This window comes from Sceloporus occidentalis, unplaced genomic scaffold (assembly GCF_023333645.1).
Source record: "Sceloporus occidentalis isolate IW3139 unplaced genomic scaffold, rSceOcc1.0.p SCAF_2, whole genome shotgun sequence".
In the NCBI taxonomy this organism is placed as follows: Eukaryota; Metazoa; Chordata; class Lepidosauria; order Squamata; family Phrynosomatidae; genus Sceloporus; species Sceloporus occidentalis.
In genome coordinates, this window is record NW_028316982.1 from 59,271,871 (window position 1) to 59,295,896 (window position 24,026).

General features: G+C 45.7%; 1 protein-coding gene across 2 annotated transcripts in view; it reads right to left on the minus strand.

Annotated features, from left to right (window-relative positions):
* GOLGA7B (golgin A7 family member B) overlaps positions 1 to 1,221 on the minus strand; it is a 47,296-nt gene extending 46,075 nt beyond the window's left edge. For both annotated transcript variants that reach the window (XM_089509645.1, XM_089509642.1), the window contains exon 1: positions 1,115 to 1,221. In XM_089509645.1, the coding sequence (XP_089365771.1) occupies positions 1,115 to 1,186 (72 nt within the window). In that variant the 5' untranslated portion in view covers positions 1,187 to 1,221. The remainder of the gene's footprint in view (positions 1 to 1,114) is intronic.
* Positions 1,222 to 24,026: the final 22,805 nt, after the last annotated feature.

Genomic DNA, 24,026 nt, shown 5'->3' on the forward strand with positions numbered 1-24,026 from the left:
GGGAAGGACAGAATGCGGTAGGCAGCAAATATCTCTGCAGTTCTTTGATGAGAGCCAGGAAGGATTTATTAGTATGGGAAGCATGAGCTGCAGCAATAGGAGCATGGCACAGGGCACAAGCTAAGCAGCCTCCATATGCATTTCACTCTCCTCCTCCTCCTCTTCCTTGCCCTGCCAGCTTCACAGCCAGGCTGAATCTTGGCCAAAGATACATTCCCGCATTTCAGGGAGGACAAAAGTGCAAGTGTGTGTCAGAGAGGTGAGGAGAGGTTGTCAGCCAAAAGAAGTGTGAGCCCACCAAGTCTGTGTGTTTGTGTGCTGTGTGCGTAATCACACAAGTAAAAGGGCTTTGTGAGGGGCACCACTTCTAAGTGTCTGACCATTCTAAGTGCCTGGCCATGCTCAGAGTTGCCACCAGCTCATGCCAGGAGCTAGAAACTAGAGCTTCTGCCAGCTTCATGCCACACACCTGCTGCCATTCCTGACCATGGTTCCCTGCCATGCAGTTCTCTGCAGTCTGAGAATGTCCTTAGCTTTAATGGCAAAATTTCCATCCCAACACACATACACAGAGGCATTATGACACTGTATACCCTGTCTCTGCTACATCACCTGCCCCTTTCTTTCCAAGTATTGTTCCTTTAGAAAGTTGCCCTGTTTTCCCAAAGGGATTTTTTCATAGTTCTAATTGAACTCCTCTCTTCCCTTACAGTTCCATCTATAGCCTTATGTTTTGCTGGTGCCTGCAGATCCGAGCAGCCAGTTGTAACCAACAGCCTCCATAAATTTGAGGCAGCAGAAAGAGCAAATGACAAGGACATGGAGGGATCAGAGCCTGGAGAGTGGAGCGGAACAGAGCAGAGGATGGAGCAAGACTCCGCTGTTCCAAGGTACATTGCTAACCCAGGCTGTGTGTTTCCTGAAGAGGACAAGAGAGGACAAAACAGAGGCTGCTGCTCAGGCGAAAAGCTGTAGGTCTGGTCTCACCATAGTCATTTGGCCTTGAAATCATATAAAAAGAATGAACTATACGACAGCAATAGGGGTGGCAAGAGGCTAGGAGTTGCCTATCAACACTGCTGATGAGGGAGAGAAGGGGATGGGATTGCAGTACCTGAAGTGCAAGGGTAGTCTCCGTCTCAGCTGAAGGTCTTTCCACATTTTCAGATGAATGTCCAGCCCCCATTGGCCTGCTGCAAAACTAGCTTCTCTTCCTGACTCCCATGCTGCCTTGCTGAGCTCAGTCTGTCACTGACAGGCACAGGTGCTCACCAGGCCCTACCAGTGACACTGACAGTCCCCCTTCTGCCAAACTCAATCCTGTTGCAAATGCTACTATTGGAGTTTAGACACAATGGGTCAGGCAGAGAGGGTGGAAAGCAGAACTTTGCATGTTTACTTTTCAGACTATAACTCTTAGAAAACTCTTGTCACCTAGGTTATTGGCCATGCTGGCTGTAGAATTTTGGGACTAGTAGTTCAGAAGAACTATTTTTTTCCCATTTGGTGGAGAGGTGCAGATGGAAAAATTTATGGTTTTCTAGCTGTCTTGGATTTGGGTTAAAAACTCACCTCTGAAGGTTGTCACTGGTATATGTGGAGAAGAAGAACTCATGACAGTTGAAAGACTGAAGCCAAGAGAGAGGGAAATCAAAAGCTACTGTCAACCTCTGTGATGCTTTGACAACAAGGCACCCAAACTGTAGCCTACAAGTGACAAACAGTCCTGGAGAACCAACTCCTTTGAGTTCTAGCCACTTGATAAAATCCAGATTTGTACACTTGTGCATTCAGTGAAGAACTGCTTTTGAGAACCTTTGGGAAACTATGATTAATAAACAACACAAGAACAAGAATGTTAATTGGTACATCATTCATAGAGCAATTAACTCCTGCTTTGCACTGTCTTGACAGGCTTCCAGTTTGTTTCTGGGCCTAGTTCAAAATGTTTATTCTGATTTTTAAACAGGGTGCAGAAATGAACTATGAGTGAAGACAGTGCAAAGCAGGAGTTAATTGCTCTATGGATCATGCACCAATTGATATTCTTATTCTTATCTTCTTGAACTGGGATAGGCAGCTTGTAGCATTTCAAATGCTGGATTTCAACTCCCATCATCCCTCACCATTGTATATGCTGGCTAGGATTGACAGGAGTGTCCAACTACATCGGTAGTGTAATAATTTGCATATCCCTGCCCTGAAAGCACTGAGATCAAGAAAATATCCCCAGGACCACTTTCTTCCATATGAACCTGCCCACAATTGCTAAAGGAGTAGAGGAAGTGAGGTAAACAGAGAAAGAACAAGACTAGAGACACACAGGGAATGATGAAGGACAAGAGAAAAGTTTGAACAGAGTGACTGGATAGAAAGACACAGAGTGAAGTGAGAGAGAACTTACCCAGGAAAATAGAGGAGTGAGATGAAGAGAAATCAGGACACCAGGGAAAGATAGCAAGAAAGAGATATATGAGATGATGAAACATTTGAAGAGACTGTTGGTCTGCCTCTGTCGGTTAAGATTTCTGAAAAATTGTCTTATGGAGTATTGTTGATGCGGATGAGGAATGAATTCTGGCTGGCCTATTGTTTATATTTATAGCTATAGATTTTCTTCCCTGCATCTTTTGTCTCTGTGTATATCTATTTCTTTTTATCCTCACTCATTTCCTTTCAATAGTTGGATGGGTCAGAAATAGGGGTGTTGTTTTTTTCTTAAAATTCATGTGCTGTCTTCTCTCCCCAACTCAAAACAAAGAAGGTGGAGTGAAAGCATGGGTAAGATTTTTCACATGAATTCTGGTAAGGTTTTTAGTGCTGTGATATAAGAATGTTAAATATAAATGAATCAACAGCCACCTTTCTATACTGCAACCTATATGTATGCATAACTTTATGCATTTCTTGTTGTTGTTAACTACCTTCACATCGATCTCGACCCATGGTGACCCTGCTGAAGAGACATCTTGAAGACCCTCTGTCCTCCACTGCTCTGCCCAGCTCCTGCAAACTCAGACTCATGATCTCTTTAATGGAGTTCATCCATCTAGCATGTGGCCTTCCTCTTTCTACTTCCCTCCACCTTTCCTAGCATTATAGTTTTTTCGAACAATTAAACCTTCTCATCCAAAGTACACCAGCCTAGGTTTTGTTGTCTTGGCTTCCAGGGAGATTTCTGACTTGATCTGCTTAGGACCTATCTGTTTGTCTTTCTGGCTGTCCATTGAATCCTCAGCACTCTTCTCCAGCACCACATCTCAAATGAATTGATTTTTTTCCTATCTTCTTTCTTAACTGTTCAGCTCTCACATAGTGATAGGGAATACAATGGCTTGTATGATTCTAACTTTTGTGCTGAGTTGTATATCTTTGCATTTTATGATCTTTTCTAGTTCTTTCATAGCTGCCTTCCCCATTCTTAATCTTATTCTGATTTCCTGCGTGCAGTCCTGATTCCTATCAATGTTTGATTCCATATATAAGAACTCTTTTACTATTTCTATTTCCTTATTTTCTAATTTGAATTTGTGTTAGTTCTCCGTGGTCATTATTTTTGTTTTCTTTATGTTCAACAGTAAGCCTGCCATTGCACTTTATGCATACCCCAATCCAATTGTCCCAACGTGCATTGGTCCCATTGTGCCTTGGTCCCAATGTGCATTGGGTTCCATTGTGCATCAGTCCTGATGTGCAGCAGTCACTTTGCTGGCTCCCCTACACAGTAACGTAACAGCAGCCCCTTGTTGAATACAGACATTGCAAAAATGCTCAATTCTGTTTCCTGAAGACATACGTCCACTTACAAAGTGAATTCCAGCCAGCAAAATTAAAATCAACACTCCCTTTTCAATGTCAACAATCAAGTGAAACTTAGCTTTTTAGTGTCAGCATCATAATTAGCACTTTCTCCACTAACTTTCCTATCTCCAATGAAGGCTATATGTGTGAGAGAAACAGGCCCTACTCAGTAAACCTGGACTAAGTGACTGGAGTGAATTGAGCCAGTGTGTCTTCCTTCCCAAAGGTCAATATCCCCTGTAATGCTGGGAGATCAGAGGGTACAGTAATGAACGTGTCTTGACAGACAAGGGAAACAAGCCATCTGGCTGTAAGCCTACTCTACACAGGCCTTTCATAATCCCCTGATCAAAAAAAGTAATTCCCTGGTCTTTGAGTTCACTCTTACCACTCTCTCTCTCTCTCTCTCTCTTAACCTCTGATGTTTAGGACAAGGAATTAGAAGGTATGGTGACAGAACTCAGACAGTAGCTGAATAACAGAATTTGGAAAGATGGTTTGGACTGCACCTCCCAGAATCCCCCATGGCTATGCTGGCAGGGATATTCTGGGAGTCATAATTCAAATTTGCTTTTCATACTCCATTGGATACCTGGCTTCACATAATCCTGGAAGTCAGAGAGTCTCAGAATTGAAAAACATTGGATACCCAAAAGGAAAGAGGAATCTCATCTTCTTTGGAGAAGAAAGACAGAGACCGAGATTGAGACATAAGCCCTTATCAGATGAGTGTGGAACTGGGGGTTTTGCGCACTGGGTGGTTCGAATTCGCGTTATTTCGCACAATACCATCATACCAGCATTCGAATGGCCCAATCCGCACTCACGTGAATGCGCGAGCTGCCGAACTGAATGCGTACTGGCTCCTCTTTTTGGAGCGTGTTGGCCAGTGCGCTGATAAGGGGATTGGCGATATCCTGGATTGGGGCTCTGTTCGATCTCAGTGCGAATGGGTCTGGTGTGACTACCCAGTCCTGAATTCCATCGCAAGACCCCCAGATTCAAATTTTTACTTCCGGTGGGTCTTTCCTCTTGCCGGTTCCAGGGAAGCGGGGGGGGGGGGGGGGGGGGGCGGTTCCAGCGGCCTCCTCCTCCTCCTCCCGGCTTGAGAGGCATCCCTGGCTGCATCCCAGGCAGGGAAGAGGCGCGGGGGCCGCTGGAATCGCGGTTCCAGCAGCCTCCTCCTCCTCCTCCTCCCGGCTTGAGAGGCATCCCTGGCTGCATCCCAGGCAGGGAAGAGGCGCGGGGGCCGCTGGAATCGCGGTTCCAGCAGCCTCCTCCTCCTCCTCCCGGCTTGAGAGGCATCCCTGGCTGCATCCCAGGCAGGGAAGAGGCGCGGGGGCCGCTGGAATCACGATTCCAGCAGCCTCCTCCTCCTCCTCCCGGCTTGGGAGCCAGCCTAGGCTGCCTCTCAAGCCGGGAGGAGGAGGAGGAGGCCGTTGGAACGGCGGCGATCGCCGTGATTCTAGCGGCCCCGCGCCTGTTCCCTGCCTGGGATGCAGCCCAGGCTGGATCCCAAGCCGGGAGGAGGAGGAGGAACTCTTAATCAAAGCATCCCCATTTACTTAGATGGCCATCCAGCCTCTTTGACAGCCGCTGGAACTGCTCCTCCCCCCCCCCCCTCAGAATACATACTCACACACACACACACACACACGTAGAACCGGGCATTGCTAATTTGTTGCAAGGGAAGGTCATGGTAACGTTAAAACCAAGCAGGAATGTAGAGAGGAAACAGTAACGGGCACGTTGTATCGCGATTGTTAATGTGCATGAGCTGGCTCTCCAGCTGTTTACCAGGCTGTCATGACGTGACCTCCCCTTAGCTTAGTTGCCTTAGCTTTCCCTTAAGTTAGAAATGACTTGAAGGCATACAATAACAATGGTGTTTATCACAAGGAGCTTTTTGGAGTCTTTGCAGCTCAGATCCAGGATGACTGCAGGTCCAATGATGCCGATTCACGTTGTAACGTGAATGTGTTATCAGACGAGATTCCTTTCTATGGGCGCTCCTTCTGTGGCACTTCTGCAGAGATTCCAAAGTGATCCCTCATTTTGGTGAAATGGGAAAAAAGTAAATCCACAGAATTCGCTTTCAAAGTCACTACGATTTCACTTCGAATTGGTCTGGTGTGGAAGATCACTCTGATGTTGGCCCCCTGCGTACTGCTCCTTCATCCCCCTCCTCCTCCTTCATGCCATGTCCTCTCTGCCACCCTGCCACTCATCCCATCATCCCGACTGCTCCTGCATTCCCATCTCATCCTCTCTGCCACCCTGCGACCTATCACATCATCACCTGCCTGCTCCTGCATCCGAATCCTGGCCCCAGTTACCCCCTGAGAGCTATCCTATCATCCCCTGCCTGCTCCTGCATCTGAATCCTGGCCCCAGTGACCCCCTGTGACCTATCCCATCATCCCCTGCCTGCTCCTACATCCGAATCCTGGCCCCAGTGACCTGTGACCTATCCCATCATCCCCTGCCTGCTCCTGCATCTGAATCCTGGCCCCAGTGACCCCCTGTGACCTATCCCATCATCCCCTGCCTCCACCTACATCCAAATCCTGGCCCCAGTGACCCCAAGACCTATCCCATAATCCCTTGACTGCTCCTTCAGCCTGATCCAGTCCCCAGTGACCCCCTGCGACCTATCCCATCATCCCCTGCCTGTTCCTGCATCCAAATCCTGGCTCCAGTGACCCCCTGCAACCTATCCCATCATCCCCTGACTGCTCCTTCAGCCCGATGAAGGATGACAGCTAAAGAGGGGGCAGGGAAGGAGGACAGTGTCTAGATCCCCACTGAGTATGCGCAAGGGTCCCAATTCAAATAGTTGAATCCGCATGGTATGCACCGGTGTGGTAATACAATGTGCACTCACTCCACTTTGCGTGAATCCGCATCACGTGACTTGCCTTGGATTTGATTCCCCCTCGATTCGGAAGAGCAACCAGGTGTGATAAAACATTCATGTTATGACGTGAATTCGCATAGCTGAACCAGGAGTCACCCCGTATCTGAGCTGCAAAAAGCCCCGTGTGATAAACCTCCATGACAGCAATAATGTATAAGATGAATAAAACACAATCTTTCTGCTAAAAGAGGTTCCATCAGATATAATTCAACAGACTAGGTACCATCAGCAGAGTGTAGTCACTACAGTATTGGACTGAGATTTGGGAAATCTAGAACCTGGTTCACACTTGAACTGAACTGCTGGAGTGATTTGGAGAGGGGGACCATGCGTTAGACCCATTTAACCCACATCTTTTTGACGCTGATTTTTTCTGCGTCTTTTTAGATAAATCGATTCCATGCCAGTATGAACCAGATGCAGATCGGAATAGATTTAAATTTGCTCTTTGGCTGGCTGGAGTGGATCCATTTTGTATCGATTCATTTGTCAATGTGAACCACAAGTGGTTATTTTATTTTATTTTGCAGCAAGAAAATGTGATCGAGGCAAATGTAGTGTGAACCATGCTCCACTACCAAACCAATCTATTGAGTCAGATCGCAAAGCAATTTATTTGTAAGTGGGAATATGGCCTAGATTTTGATCCCTATTGAACCACTAAATTCACTGGGTGCCTTGAGTCAGTCACAATCTCTCTTACACAATTATCTACCTCGCAGAGTTATTGCAAGACTAAAATCAGAGGGAGAAGAGATAGAAACATCACCTTGGATGCATGGAGGAAAGGTGGGATATTTATTTACCTATAAATATTTACACACTGCTCAGACTGAAAATATTAAAACAGTGTACAACAATGATAAAACATACAGTGTACAATATTGAATCTTAAAAAACAATTTTACATTGTCCATGAAAAGCATTATAGAAGGCCTTTGAAAACAATTAAAATAAAAATTCTTGGAATGTGTCAAACATCAGAGAGAAGATAACCACCATTCTAAAACTGAACATTTTAACAATCGACTTCAGGAGTGTGTGGCACCTCCAGGAGGGCCTCTCCAGGTTTATGAAATGAAACACATAATAATGTGATATCATACTCTCCAACTGTCCCAAACTGGCAGAGACAGCCCACTTTTTCAGCTGCTTTTAAAATGTCCAAGTTTCTCTCTCTTCATTGTGCTTCCCCCTCTGTCCTCAGCATACTTCAGTTGTTGCAAACTGAATTCAAAGTAAAAAAAGCAGATTGAGCTGTATTAACTCAGTGGAAGAAGAGGAAAGCAAGCGGCAGAATCTGTCCCTTCCCAGTAGGCTCAGGCAAAAACAAACTGCTGCAACCTCCTTGCTTTTTTGTTCTTCATCATTAATAAAAATGCTATTGATGCTATTAGCCATCTTGACCACACTCAGGAACGCTCTGAAGTTGCCTGACTACATGTCTCAATTTTCATCTTTGAAATGTGGGAAAGTATGTGATATTTAGGCCATCATGGCTTCAGCAGTTACTCTAGGGGAGTAATATCAGGAGGTTATCTTTTGTCCTAGGCTAGAGGCTGAGAAACAGTGGTTTCCTATAGGGAAAGGGTTCAGAGGCAAGGCTTCATCCTATCACCATATTTGTTCAGCTTATATGCTGAAAACATCAAAATAAAAGCAGAGTTAGGCCTGGGACAGACCGCATGAAAAGGGCGGCCTTCCGGCAGCCTACTTTTCTCCAGAGGGAAGCCGCAGTCGCCAAACCGCACAACTTCCCTCTGGAGGAAAAAGAACCCAAGAAAAGTGGGTTCTTTTTAAGCCGCAGCAGTGGAGTAACAAGTGCGCCACTGGCACACTCATTATGTAAGCGCCGCATGGCAACATGTGGATGTCACGTGACGCTTACATAACAACGGCGGCACCCTGTATACAGGACACCACCATTGTTATGCTGCTCGTATGTTCTAGGGTTAGGGACCGTGCAGTTGCCGCATGGTCCCTAACCCTAGAATCGGCACTGGTACGCCACTTGTTGGCAGTATGCACTGCTCCTTAGATTCAGAAGAAGCAGTAGTGAAGATAGGAGGAAGAAACATCAACAACCTATGGTATGCAGATGACACAATAATACTGATGTAAGTCATCACAGACTTGGAACAGTTAATGAGGAAGGTCAAAGATGAAAGTGCAAAGGTGAGATTAATGCTGAACATAAAAAAAGACCACAGAAGAAATACATAAATTCAATCTAGACAATGAAGTAATTGAAATAGTCGAAGACTTCTCCTACCTAGGATCAAACACTGATCAGAGTGGTGACCGCAGTCAACAAATAAGAAGAACACTAGGCATGGGTAGGGCAGCTATGAAAGAACTAGAAAAGATCCTGAAGAATAAAGATATACAACTGAGCATAGTCAGAATCATCCAGGCCATTGTATTCTCCATCGCCATGTAGGGATGTAAGAGCTGGACAGTAAAGGAAGCAGACAGAAAGAAAATCAATAAAGTTGAGATGTGGTACTGGAGAAGAGTGCTTAGGATACTGTGGATAGCCAAAAAGACAAACAAATGCGTCCTTGAACAGATCAAACAAGAAAAATCCTTGGAAGCCAAGAGGATCAAATTGAGACTGTCATATTTTGACCCCATAATGAGAAGGCATGGATAACTAAAAAAAAACCAATACTGCTAGGAAAAGTAGAGGGTAGAAGAAAGAGGGGGAAACTGCATGCCAGATGGATGGACTCAGTCAGGGAGGTATGGGTTTGCAGGGACTGAGCAGTGGAAGACAGAGAGTCTTGGAAGTGTCTCATCCACAGAGTCACCATGAGTTCGAGTCGACTCGAGGGTAGCTAACAACAGCAACAAGAGACTGAGGTTCACTGCCCTTCACAAGTTGAAGCTTCAATATTGGAGGGGGGTAGAACAACAGGCAGTCAGGAAGCAGAGCCTTAGGAAAGCAGCCAAGTTTGGCCCTGCTGTTCCTAGCCAGTAATATTAATTAGTATCTTGTGGCTGCGCTGCAAGCACATGTACTGTGTTTGCTGGAGTTCTCTGAGGAGACAGTAATTGCACCAACTCTAGACATGGTTGAATTTTGATGGACAGTGAGCAGATAGGTTCTAATGAAGGAAGAGCACCTCCAGCACATCACCCTATAAAAGTGGTGGGAGATGCAGGGGTAAGAGAGAACAGAATACACAGCTGCTGCCGGAATAAATCCCATATCATAATGGGTATGGGATGCTGACAGCAAGTAAGGTTGCCACGTTTTTCTTCCTGGCAGGACCCCTGTGTGTTTAGTTCCATGTGCCAGAGACAAAGGCAGTAGGTTTTCTATGTCTTCACATGGATATGCTAGTATGACTTCACCTGTTGAATTGATGCCTTGTGTGCATCTGGGAAGACCCGGGAACCTCAGTAGAAAAACAAGTTACAACCTCAGCACTGAATAGCACTCTGTATGAAAACCCAGTCCCTGCTCCCTTTCCCAGACCAGGGATTGATTTGTTATAGCAGCTTAATAAAGCAGATAACAAATGAATTCAGTGCCTTCAGGTCCACATGCCCTCAGGAGGACCAACCAAATCTCACCCAATTCTTTCTTTAGCCCTATCTTGGCAATATGTTTGATTAAATGTCCAGTGATCACATCTCCCGCTCAGCCTGATTTAAATTAGGTATTTTTCTTCTTTCTGCAAAAATACATTTCCCTATAGCCTCAGGCTCCACATTCTCAGCATTATCATTCCGCTCAATGCAGGCTCTGATTTATTGGAGAAGAGTTATCAACTGTCTGCCTTCCCTCCACTTTCTCTTTAGTGTCTGGCCCAGTTCTTTGGTCTTACCTCATAGGCTCCACCTGCCAAGCCAATCATCCTCTCTGCTCACTTTTCCTCTGAACTCTCTCCAGATTGTCAAGGAGTGTCCTTATTAAAAAAGGGCCATGGCTGAGCCTGAGGGGTGCTGAGTGGGGTGGAATAATCAAATCTTCTGTTTTAATGCAGTGCACTTGCTAAAGCAGCACAGAATAACGCTAGCTATTCTGTGATGGTATCTTTGGTCCCTGTGAGTCTGTGTGAAAAACAAAACAACTGGAATCTAAGCCCAACATGTATCTGAGGAACTAGGCTCACATTTACAAAAGTTCGTGCTACCAACTTCTTTCTGTAAGATTCAAAGATGCTACAAGATCCCTTTGCAACATGAATATTAGTCACTCACCATTCATTTTCACAATGGTTCACAAGGCACTTTTCACAGAAACCCAGAGCATATAGCCCCGTACTATTATTGCTATCCAGGACATTCAAGCACTAGCATGAACACTAGTCTAATCGACCACTACTTGATCTTGAGTGGGCAACTAATAAATTAAGATCTTCTAGCTTTACAAAAACAACTGCTCTTGATGGATCTTAAACACCTAGAACTGCATTGCTGAAGTCATTGACACAACTGCTTGCATTTTTGGACTCTCCTGGAGGAATGTTTTTGGGGGACTGCCATGACAAGCAGCTGCACTTTAAAACCTTTCATAACATTCTGTTGTGAACCTTAAATCTTGCAGACAGCTCTATGCATCCTCTGTTCAGCAAGGTATTCTGTCACCTGATGCTCTAGGTCCCATTCTGGTTAACCCTATCAAAATAGAAGTAGTACTGGTGGGACGTTTGTGGGGAATTGTACTCAAAAGAAGTAACCTTTTCAAGCTTTGCTTTGTTTCTCATTAAAATCATGTTCTAAGGAAAAAGGGGGAACCGGAGCATAGGAAATTGGGTTCAGTTTCCGACTCACCCATGGAAACCTGTTGGGTGACCTTAAGCAAGTCACACCCTCTCAACCCCAGAAAACCCCATAATAGATTTACCTTAGGGTTGCCATAAGTCAGAAAGTACTTGAATGCACACAACAACAACAACAACAACAACAGCAACAGCAACAACGAAGAAGGAGGTGAATGAGTAATGAGTGAAAACATCTCTCTCTCTCTCCCCCTCTATACATTCACACACATATATTCCCAACCCTTTTCTCAGTTTGGGTTTCAAGACAGCTTACAAAAGTTAAAAAAAACAAAGATAAAAATGCACAACATGCAAAAGATATCAAGCTATTAAACTATCATTGAATTAAAACCAGTTAAAAACACAATTTAAAAAAAATAAACAGCAACAAATAAAAGCTCAGCACATTACATAGTGATAGTCAAGGGGGTGTCAGTCTAGCCTCTCTCAGAAGGGAGCTCCAGAGCTGGGGAGCAACCACTGAGTAGGCCCTCTCCCATGTTCCCCCCCCCCCCCAAATATGCCTATAAGTGTGGTAAGGCAGAGAGAAGGGCCTCCCCAGAAGATCTCAGCCCAACTTTCCACCAGCTAAAGCTGATGTATCAGATACAATTAATTCAAAAGTGGGTTACTTTGGACACACCAAGATATGTAGTAATGCAGTATATATGGGGCTGCCTTTTAAAACTGCCCTTTGTTCTAAATCTTGAACTGCTAAAAATCAGGTGAGAAGGGTCTAATCTTAATCAATTCTTGGCAGTCATAGCATTGGTAGATCTCAGTACTGGGGGCTCTTTTCCAGTCCTCAAGGCAAAGAGGAGGAATGGGCAACAGCATTTCTTTGAAAGGTGTGTGTACATATATTTTCCCCATTTGATAGACTTGGTGTTTTTATTTAAGTGCTATATTTGATGCCGTTATGGTTGATACCTAACATGGCATCAGCGGGTGCTGACCCTGGTATCATCTTGACTTTTGTAACATCACTAAGGCTTTCTTCCCATGACCTCACAAAATGTGATCCCTACCTCAGGTTTTGATCCTGAAATCTCACAGCCTGGCATAGGCAATGCTGTAATTCAAAATGCTGAGGATTACTTTAAAGCCACAAATGACTTTAGACCTGGCAACCTGGTGCCATCCAGCTCTTTTGTATTAAAACTCCCATAAATACCTGGGATAATAGAATTACCAATCCAAACATCTAAAGTTTGCACACTCCAATTTGACCTATCTATACACAAATGTTCACAGGCTCTACCGCTGAATATTTCCACAAAATGAGCAAGGAGCTCTGATGACTCCAGAGAGAGGCTTCTACTTGATGGCATCTCACTTATGGAATACTCTCCCTGAAAGGTTCACCCAGCACCTGCTGTGTCTTGTTTTCCCCAGGCTTTTAATTTTTAATTTGCAATGGACACTCTTATTGCTGCTGCTTTTATCTTTCTATATTTATCTACTGCTGTATATTAGTAGGGGGTTTTTTTAACCTTCTAAGATGCCTTAGGTTTATGCTGAAGGCTATATGGTATGCATACATAATTACATGAAAGTCTAGCCTTGAGGCAAGCAAAGAATAACCCTGTAGGCCACATGCAGACCCTAAAGGTGGTTTTGCAAACCTCAGTCCCTCCAGACTCTTCAGACTGCCTTTATTTATAGCCAAAAAAGGATAACTTTTCCTGGAAGCCTTCAAGAAAGGCAATTCGCTTTTTAAAGATGCTGCAGAGAAGCCCTACATTTAACATTTTTAGACTCCACCACCTCCACCCCCATTAGAAATAGCCTTCCAGTTCTGGGAGTTTGAGCATTTTTGTGGTGCTCAGAGGTTCTTAGAAAACTGACCTCAAGCTACCTGCATTTTCCCATCCCTGTTCTATTCTCTGGTCTGTTTTTTACTGTGAGCAACCATTATCTTTCTAAGGAGTTTATCACACTGGGGCTAATTTCGGCATTAAAGAGAGATTAAAGCATCCCACAAATAAAGCAAAAATGGCAAGTAATTGTGCAAATGATTACCACACACAATTGCGCAAATAAAGTGTTATCTGAAATGCATTGTTCCTGAAATCCCAAAAGTAAAAAAATGTGTGTTAATGCTTTTTTGTGACTACTTTAATGGCAGGTTTTGTGCGACGTCCTGTGAAATTGTTTCGTGTAATTATGAATTTTTTCCAGGATATTCATGGGATAAACTCCTGGATTTCTTTGTGTGTGATAAACTTCTAAGATGATACTGCCTAGGTGACTAACCTCTCCCTCCCTTCCTTGGACCAGAGCTTGGAAAAATTATTGCAATCTATACTGCATGTCTGTGACTACATTATCTGGCCTTGGACTTTCAGTTACTTACTGCCTCTTAGGAGATTACTACATGCAGATTTTAAATTGTGATTACACCTGGAAAAAAGTGGCTTTGGTGATACTTATCGCACAAAGATTCCTCCAACATGTAGCTGCTGCATCCCCCAACCATGTTCATGGTGTCCCTTTTCACTGATCCATCTGTTTTGCCCCTCCCAGCCAGGACAGAGGCATAGCCAGCTATTTCTTTCCAGAGAAGAAATATTTGTTTGTTTGTTACTTACATGCATACCATGCCTTTTCTCAAAGAAGCACATTTACTCACAAGTAAATACTCCTGAACTCATGAGATCCACAACCATCCCATTACGCATATTAGGATAATAGCCTTAATTTTCCAAAAGTACCATAAATGAGAAAAAGAAGCAGAATGATTTCATGGGGATGAGTGGAGGAAGAAAACCAGGACTGAAAAACCTTGTGTATATTAAATTTGCTAGAGAAATGAAAGCCAAGAACAACATCATATGCTACAGAATAGTGTCCCAAGCAACTTTAAAGAAAGGACACTTGGCCCAATGTAAATCAACCATTTAGGTTAGAGGTGGAGAAACTTTGGCCTGCCAGTTGTTATAGAGCTACATCTCCCATCATACTGTACCATGGCTGAGATAGCTTGGAGGGAAACAATCTAGATGTTGTTAAACATCTAGAGGATTTCAAGTACTCCAGCCCTGATTTAGGCCAATTTGCTCTATATTTACAACAGTGTATTGTATCCAAAGAAACCACTAATAATAATAATAATAATATGATTTATTTGTATACCACTTTTCCTACGATCAAAGCGGTTTACAGCATACATATGCATATACAAAACAAAGCAAGTAACAAAAAAAAAAAACCTCTGCTTCTCTCCCCTCAAGATGGAGGTCGGGGGAGGGCTCTTCAACTTGGCAGGCAGAGGCCTGTTGTTTCTTGCCTGCTTCTCTCCCCTCAAGATGGTGGTCGGGGGGAGGGCTCTTCAACTTGGCAGGCAGAGGCCTGTTGTTTCTTGCCTGCTTCTCTCCCCTCAAGATGGTGCATAAAGATATATGCACTCTCCATTGTTCCAGAAAGTCAATTACAGCAACCTGACTCCTAAAAATCCCAGTAGAAAAGCAATTTACAGAAGATATATTCTGTCGCTGCTTGTGTGCACACTAACACAAGGGACATAGGGACTCAAAATTGGCACTCATGCAGAGAAAATGCTGACTTTGAAACCATGGAGCTGAATGGTGTTACTATATTCTCTGCAAAACAGGTATGTCACACTTTAGGAATGGGCAATGTACTCTTATTTTGTTTGAACCCCTAAGCCCACCAACCACAATTAGATGCAAAAGATTGGCTCAAGACTGAGAACACTGAATTGTGGGCTCTAACATGTCTCTATGCTCGGCCCAGGTATGTGTTTTCAGCACCAGGACAAGCTTGCACACAAACCCTTCCATACACAAAATCTGCTTTTATTTCTCCTTTGCAAGGTGATCTACAACAGATTATGGTTTTACCCTGTTTTCTATATGCAGTCTTCCCTCTGTTTCCTCTTTTTTTCCCAGGCAGCATATCCCAAGGCCCACTCCACATTTCCAGGCAGGCGTCATCTTGTCTCAAAGAAATGTCTCTCAGTAAAAAAAGCAAATATAAAGACCCTACTGGGAAATTGATTTGCCCCTCCCAGCCAGGACAGAGCCATAGCTAGCTATTTCTTACCAGAGTAAGGATTAACCCCTTTGTTTCCACTAACTAGCCACTAGAGAAGATTAAATGGCCCTCTTTCTTTTAGTTCATGAATAAATCTTCTTTTCTTGGCCTAGACAAATGAACTGACTATAACAGCACATTTCCCACATTTCCAATCACAAATTTTCCTATTCATTTTCTTTGAGGAATATTAATTGTGGCAGCTGATCACAAAGTTTGCTACAGGATGGGTATGGAGTAGCTACATTGTAGATACATCTGAATGGGGTTACAAACTAATTATCAAACCATGAAAAAAAAAGCCAGAAACTAGAAAACACAGGTTTTACTGTGCCTTCTGTGTGATAAAAGAAAGTTTTTAGACAGATTCAAGATAGCACATATATTCGTTGCTTAGAAAAGGGCATTTCAGCATGACAAAATATACCTCCTAGAATTATCATTGCTACATACTTATTATAGCTGCAGGAAGTCTTATTTGGTTTCTTGCCAATCCTACCATAGTTAGGACATATTTAAAACATGGTGCTAAATAGGGTTAACAAAAGTCTCAGGTCTCAGTCTCATTGTCTGAGTCTCTTTCTTAGGGTCTTCGTAAAAAGTAAAATCTGATGGAAAGAGAATTCAGAATTAATCAGGAAAACCATTGTCTGCTTAGTGTGAGTGGAGCCTTTTCTAGTCACTATGATCTCATGTCCATCAAGTTTTATCCATTTGGTTCTGGCATAATGATCCCCTACCTCCAACAGGTACCAGTTGGAAAGGAGCAGAAGGTAGGTAAAACACAGTAGATTTTAGTGATGTAAATCCTGTTATTTTGCCCTTGCATGCAAAGATGAATAATTACTGTAGTTTTCTCCCCATTTGGAGGGAAACAAAAGTTTTTGCACAGTAATCTCCCTGTATTTGAGCATCCTGAAGCATTTTGGACAAATTTTCTGTCCATAAAAGCACATGGGGTAGGGGTCCTTACATTTCCTTTTTTACACTTTGGTACATTTTAATGTTGGGATAAAAATTAAGCAAAAAGTTTCACTAATCTATTATTCTTCCTAACTGGACTTCCTTACTTTTGGGAAATACATTTTTCAATTGGGAAATGAATAATATAGAATATTTGTTCCATCCCTAGCAGTCTCCAGGCTTCATTTTAGGAAAACCAATGAAAGAGATTTTGTTTATATCCAAGAGTTGTAGAAAGACTCATTTTCAAAGAGCCTGAAGAATAACTCTCTCTTCACCATGTTTTCTACATTAAGCAGTGTGCATAAAGATATTTAATCAAGATCAATACGTACTCATCTCTGTGCAACAGTATTTACAAATGTGGGGAAGGGGGAGAGAGAGAAGGAAGGGGACCTCGGAGGTACATGTCTATAAAATACGTTCCAAGGATCTGGCAGGACAGCCTGTCCTTGGATCTCTCATCTCCACCCCACCCTTGGCCCAGGTTTACTGGGGCTTTTCTCCCCTTCCCATCATTCCAGCATCTGGGAATTATTATTTCTTGACAAGGAACAGAACGAAGGCAGGGTAGCTGGCTGGCAGGAGGCACTGAATCCTGTAGGAGGTGCTCTTGCACTCACATGGCACTCTGGGGGCACAAAAATTTATACACACACACAACCAACCTCTCACAAAAACTGTTGTGCAGTAACTTTACATATATTTTTCTATGCTTCATTAAGTAGCCAGGCAGTGGAACCATTGACTAGACCACTAACTAGCAAATTAGCTGTACATACTTGTCAGCTTGACAGATTTCTTTTTCAGGCAGGAAAGAAAAAGTTTTCACTTTTGCACATAATATTTTTTTTAAAAGGCAACCATTCTGAAGTTGCTAAAAATACTGATTCACACACACTTACTTCCACCTTCACACTCTTATAAATTCCCCCGTGCACAGTCTCACCTCATGACTCTCATGTGAAGGCCCTGTCATTTGCCACTTCCCCCCCCCCCTCCACCATCCCTCCCTCCAGAACTGCTCATTGCCATATTCATCCCAGCACATTCATCAAGAGTCACTGATTTTCTGTCAGTCCCAGAGGCTGCTGAGCTTATCGTGTTCCCACCTGAGATAACTAGGGGCCTCAGGCCACCTCCCCTCACTCCAGTCAGTGGGCTTGATAAAGCCATAACATTATCTTATCTCAGTTCTCCTGTGTCAGCCACAGATTAATGGAACTGAGAGTCTCTCTAACACAGCTAGGAATGCCAAGGCTGGGTCCTAGTTTAGAGTGCATGTCCATGGAAGTGAAATGCATTCAGAGACATGTGAGGAACTTCATGTGGCAGCAGCCAAATGACGAAAATGCATTACATGTAGATACCTAACAACAGCGACACTGGCAAAGGAGTTTCACCTGTAGTGCAGAATACCTTCCTGCATCACAGGAGCTTGAGAGGCAAGTCATAGATATTTTCTAGCCATAAAAGAGAGTCAAAGAAACCACAAATCGACATCTATCTGTTGGCAATAAGCCCCATTGTACTCAATACGACATATTTTTGAGGACACATGGACAGAATGCAGAGAATCTGGATGCTACCAGCCAGATAGGGCAAAATGACATGAAAATCTGTTTCCATTATTTGTCACTTGTGATCCAGAAACAGATAGCCCTATGTGATGTCAAACCTGTCCTCTTTCTGTTGCTCAGAAATATATACAGTCGTTTATCATTAAAGAAAAACCTTTCTTTGTACTTCAATGTAATCTGTTCATTGGGTAGAAAATGCCTGTCATGTGCCCTGTCACAACACTTGTTCGCATTGTAACTGGAGGATGTTATAGTCGAACATTGCCATTCAGTGCCTTTAACAGCTATATGGCAGAGATAATTTGATCAGGTGTAGAATTCCTATCACAGTGATGTTTATCACACTATGCTCTTAAAGAGGTACTATTCCAGTGTGACTCCTCTAGCTGCCTCCTGTTGCATGCTGGGATTGGCAGTTTTAAGGAGGGGTATTTAGAATTCTCAGGCAGAGAAGTTCAGCTCCTTAAAACTGCCAATCCCAGCATGCAACAGGAGGCTGCTAGAGGAGTCACACTAGAATAGTAGCTCTTTAAGAGCATAGTGTGATAAACATCAGCATTGGGGGGGAAACAAACAAAAAAGAGTTTTCTGTTGCATTTCTGTCTGTCATGAAACTGTTTTAGAACACTGAAACTTAAGTGAAGGAAGGAGAGAGCAGGTGCACATGTATTTTTAATACACATGTTTACTATGCAAAAAAGGTCAATTTTTAACCTTTCATAATGCATCTTAATAAATCCCAGTTATATTTTAGTCTTGGAAGAGATTCTATTATAATTCTGTTTATTGTATGGTGTTGAAACAATGTAATAGCAGTAAAATAGTCCTATAAAGGGAGCTGTCTGTCTTTAGCTACAGTTTCTATTCTGCAATAATTCTTTATTGCCTTTTTTCCGCTGCTACAAACCTCTCACAGGATTTTTGAAATTTGAACATTATTTTTAAATAAGAAACAAGCAAGGTTTCCATCAGTATGCCAGACCCATTTTATTTCCTCCTATTGTTTTCTGTTGCACTGGGAAAAACAATAATCAGAGGGGCTGCTTTCATTCCTTTGGCTGAAGGTAAGGTGGTTACAAAGAATAATACAAATGAGATGAGGGGAAAACTGATGGAATCATCAATATCTGCATTTTTACTAGTCCTTGCCTTGGCTATGCCACTGTTTGCAGTCACTGTATTTTTGTTCCAGGAACTGAATGTTTCCCAGTCTTCTCCTTCAATAGGATCAAAGCTTAGAAAAGTATCTGGGTGAAAAGCCCTCCTTCCGACCACCATCTTGAGGGGGAGAGAGGCCAGGGCCTGAAAGACTAAGGGCCCTCTTCCGACCACCATCTTGAGGGGGAGAGAGGCCAGGGCCTGAAAGACTAAGGGCCCTCCTTCCGACCACCATCTTGAGGGGGAGAGAGGCCAGGGCCTGAAAGACTAAGGGCCCTCCTTCCGACCACCATCTTGAGGGGGAGAGAGGCCAGGGCCTGAAAGACTAAGGGCCCTCCTTCCGACCACCATCTTGAGGGGGAGAGAGGCCAGGGCCTGAAAGACTAAGGGCCCTCTTCCGACCACCATCTTGAGGGGGAGAGAGGCCAGGGCCTGAAAGACTAAGGGCCCTCCTTCCGACCACCATCTTGAGGGGGAGAGAGGCCAGGGCCTGAAAGACTAAGGGCCCTCCTTCCGACCACCATCTTGAGGGGGAGAGAGGCCTGGCCTGAAAGACTAAGGGCCCTCCTTCCGACCACCATCTTGAGGGGGAGAGAGGCCAGGGCCTGAAAGACTAAGGGCCCTCCTTCCGACCACCATCTTGAGGGGGAGAGAGGCCTGGCCTGAAAGACTAAGGGCCCTCCTTCCGACCACCATCTTGAGGGGGAGAGAGGCCTGGCCTGAAAGACTAAGGGCCCTCCTTCCGACCACCATCTTGAGGGGGAGAGAGGCCTGGCCTGAAAGACTAAGGGCCCTCTTCCGACCACCATCTTGAGGGGGAGAGAGGCCAGGGCCTGAAAGACTAAGGGCCCTCCTTCCGACCACCATCTTGAGGGGGAGAGAGGCCTGGCCTGAAAGACTAAGGGCCCTCTTCCGACCACCATCTTGAGGGGGAGAGAGGCCTGGCCTGAAAGACTAAGGGCCCTCTTCCGACCACCATCTTGAGGGGGAGAGAGGCCAGGGCCTGAAAGACTAAGGGCCCTCCTTCCGACCACCATCTTGAGGGGGAGAGAGGCCAGGGCCTGAAAGACTAAGGGCCCTCTTCCGGCCACCATCTTGAGGGGGAGAGAGGCCTGGCCTGAAAGACTAAGGGCCCTCCTTCCCTTCCGACCACCATCTTGAGGGGGAGAGAGGCCAGGGCCTGAAAGACTAAGGGCCCTCTTCCGGCCACCATCTTGAGGGGGAGAGAGGCCTGGCCTGAAAGACTAAGGGCCCTCCTTCCGACCACCATCTTGAGGGGGAGAGAGGCCAGGGCCTGAAAGACTAAGGGCCTCTTCCGACCACCATCTTGAGGGGGAGAGAGGCCTGGCCTGAAAGACTAAGGGCCCTCCTTCCGACCACCATCTTGAGGGGGAGAGAGGCCAGGGCCTGAAAGACTAAGGGCCCTCTTCCGACCACCATCTTGAGGGGGAGAGAGGCCTGGCCTGAAAGACTAAGGGCCCTCCTTCCGACCACCATCTTGAGGGGGAGAGAGGCCTGGCCTGAAAGACTAAGGGCCCTCTTCCGACCACCATCTTGAGGGGGAGAGAGGCCAGGGCCTGAAAGACTAAGGGCCCTCCTTCCGACCACCATCTTGAGGGGGAGAGAGGCCAGGGCCTGAAAGACTAAGGGCCCTCCTTCCGACCACCATCTTGAGGGGGAGAGAGGCCTGGCCTGAAAGACTAAGGGCCCTCTTCCGACCACCATCTTGAGGGGGAGAGAGGCCAGGGCCTGAAAGACTAAGGGCCCTCCTTCCGACCACCATCTTGAGGGGGAGAGAGGCCTGGCCTGAAAGACTAAGGGCCCTCCTTCCGACCACCATCTTGAGGGGGAGAGAGGCCTGGCCTGAAAGACTAAGGGCCCTCTTCCGACCACCATCTTGAGGGGGAGAGAGGCCAGGGCCTGAAAGACTAAGGGCCCTCCTTCCGACCACCATCTTGAGGGGGAGAGAGGCCTGGCCTGAAAGACTAAGGGCCCTCCTTCCGACCACCATCTTGAGGGGGAGAGAGGCCTGGCCTGAAAGACTAAGGGCCCTCCTTCCGACCACCATCTTGAGGGGGAGAGAGGCCAGGGCCTGAAAGACTAAGGGCCCTCCTTCCGACCACCATCTTGAGGGGGAGAGAGGCCTGGCCTGAAAGACTAAGGGCCCTCCTTCCGACCACCATCTTGAGGGGGGAGAGAGGCCAGGGCCTGAAAGACTAAGGGGCCCTCCTTCCGACCACCATCTTGAGGGGGAGAGAGGCCTGGCCTGAAAGACTAAGGGCCCTCCTTCCGACCACCATCTTGAGGGGGGAGAGAGGCCAGGGCCTGAAAGACTAAGGGCCCTCCTTCCGACCACCATCTTGAGGGGGAGAGAGGCCTGGCCTGAAAGACTAAGGGCCCTCCTTCCGACCACCATCTTGAGGGGGAGAGAGGCCAGGGCCTGAAAGACTAAGGGCCCTCCTTCCGACCACCATCTTGAGGGGGAGAGAGGCCTGGCCTGAAAGACTAAGGGCCCTCCTTCCGACCACCATCTTGAGGGGGGAGAGAGGCCTGGCCTGAAAGACTAAGGGCCCTCCTTCCGACCACCATCTTGAGGGGGAGAGAGGCCAGGGCCTGAAAGACTAAGGGCCCTCCTTCCGACCACCATCTTGAGGGGGAGAGAGGCCTGGCCTGAAAGACTAAGGGCCCTCTTCCGACCACCATCTTGAGGGGGAGAGAGGCCAGGGCCTGAAAGACTAAGGGCCCTCCTTCCGACCACCATCTTGAGGGGGAGAGAGGCCTGGCCTGAAAGACTAAGGGCCCTCCTTCCGACCACCATCTTGAGGGGGAGAGAGGCCTGGCCTGAAAGACTAAGGGCCCTCCTTCCGACCACCATCTTGAGGGGGAGAGAGGCCAGGGCCTGAAAGACTAAGGGCCCTCTTCCGGCCACCATCTTGAGGGGGAGAGAGGCCAGGGCCTGAAAGACTAAGGGCCCTCCTTCCGACCACCATCTTGAGGGGGAGAGAGGCCAGGGCCTGAAAGACTAAGGGCCCTCTTCCGACCACCATCTTGAGGGGGAGAGAGGCCTGGCCTGAAAGACTAAGGGCCCTCCTTCCGACCACCATCTTGAGGGGGAGAGAGGCCAGGGCCTGAAAGACTAAGGGCCTCTTCCGACCACCATCTTGAGGGGGAGAGAGGCCTGGCCTGAAAGACTAAGGGCCCTCCTTCCGACCACCATCTTGAGGGGGAGAGAGGCCAGGGCCTGAAAGACTAAGGGCCCTCTTCCGACCACCATCTTGAGGGGGAGAGAGGCCTGGCCTGAAAGACTAAGGGCCCTCCTTCCGACCACCATCTTGAGGGGGAGAGAGGCCAGGGCCTGAAAGACTAAGGGCCCTCTTCCGACCACCATCTTGAGGGGGAGAGAGGCCTGGCCTGAAAGACTAAGGGCCCTCCTTCCGACCACCATCTTGAGGGGGAGAGAGGCCTGGCCTGAAAGACTAAGGGCCCTCCTTCCGACCACCATCTTGAGGGGGAGAGAGGCCTGGCCTGAAAGACTAAGGGCCCTCTTCCGACAACCATCTTGAGGGGGAGAGAGGCCAGGGCCTGAAAGACTAAGGGCCCTCTTCCGACAACCATCTTGAGGGGGGAGAGAGGCCTGTTATGTTTGTTTGTTTTTTTTACTTTGTATTGTACTTCCTGTTGTACACTGCTTTGATATAATTTGGAAAAGCGGTATATAAATAAACATTATTATTATTATTATTATTATTATTATTATTATTATTATTGAAGCTGTAGTCCAAAGGAGTACCTCTTTCAAGCTCTGAGCGGGGATCCCTGTCAAATTGGCCTCCCCCGAGGGTGTGTACAACAAAGAGAATCCACACCACATCAAACATCCAACATGACCAAGTGATACAGACTAAATTGATACTTAAGCCCATTTGTTTGTTATGGGCATCTGAGTTCTATGAAATTCAGGTGGATCAATATTATAGCAAAGCGAACTCTTTTCTCATTACAATTTAATATCTTATCCTCTATTGCTCTTTAGGGAAAAGAATGAAAAGCATCAATCATCCAAAATAATAGGTGCACACAGCCTTTATTTAAGCCAACTAAAAAGACAAAGATTTGAGCAGCTCTTTAATTCTATCAAAGTTTTTCATCAAGCCAGGTACTAATGAAATGGAAAATGAAACTTGGTAGAAAGAAAATATGTTACTGAGCACAGTGAAAGAGTTCCCATATGCCAGACAATAAATTGTGGCTTCTACTGATAAATGGAGTACCACTGAGTATTAGTGGGTACTAAACAGTGAGTTAGTGTGATGTAGCTGTTAGAATGTTGTACTTGAAGTATCCAGGTTCTAGTCCCTATTGTAGTCACTGAATAACCTTGGTCCAGTCACACTTTCTGGGTCTGACCTGTCTCACAGAATTGTTGTGAGGTTGAAGTGGGAAGGAAGGAAGTCATGTGCACTGCCTTGAACTCACTGGATGAAAGGTAAAATATAAATGTAAGCTTGTTGTTGTTGTTGTTGTTGTTGCCTGCCTTCAAATTGTTTCTAACTTACAGTGACCCAAAGGAGAACCTATCATGGGCTTTTCTTGGCAAGATTTGTTCAGAACGAGTCCACCTTTGCCTTCCTCCGAGGGGGAAATAATGCATCTTGCTCAATGACACCCAGTGGGTTTCCATGGCAGAGCAAAAATTCAAACCCTGGTCTCCAGAGTTGAAGTCCAATGCTCAAATCACTACACCATGCTGGCTAAATAAATACTAGGTAGTGAAGGCAT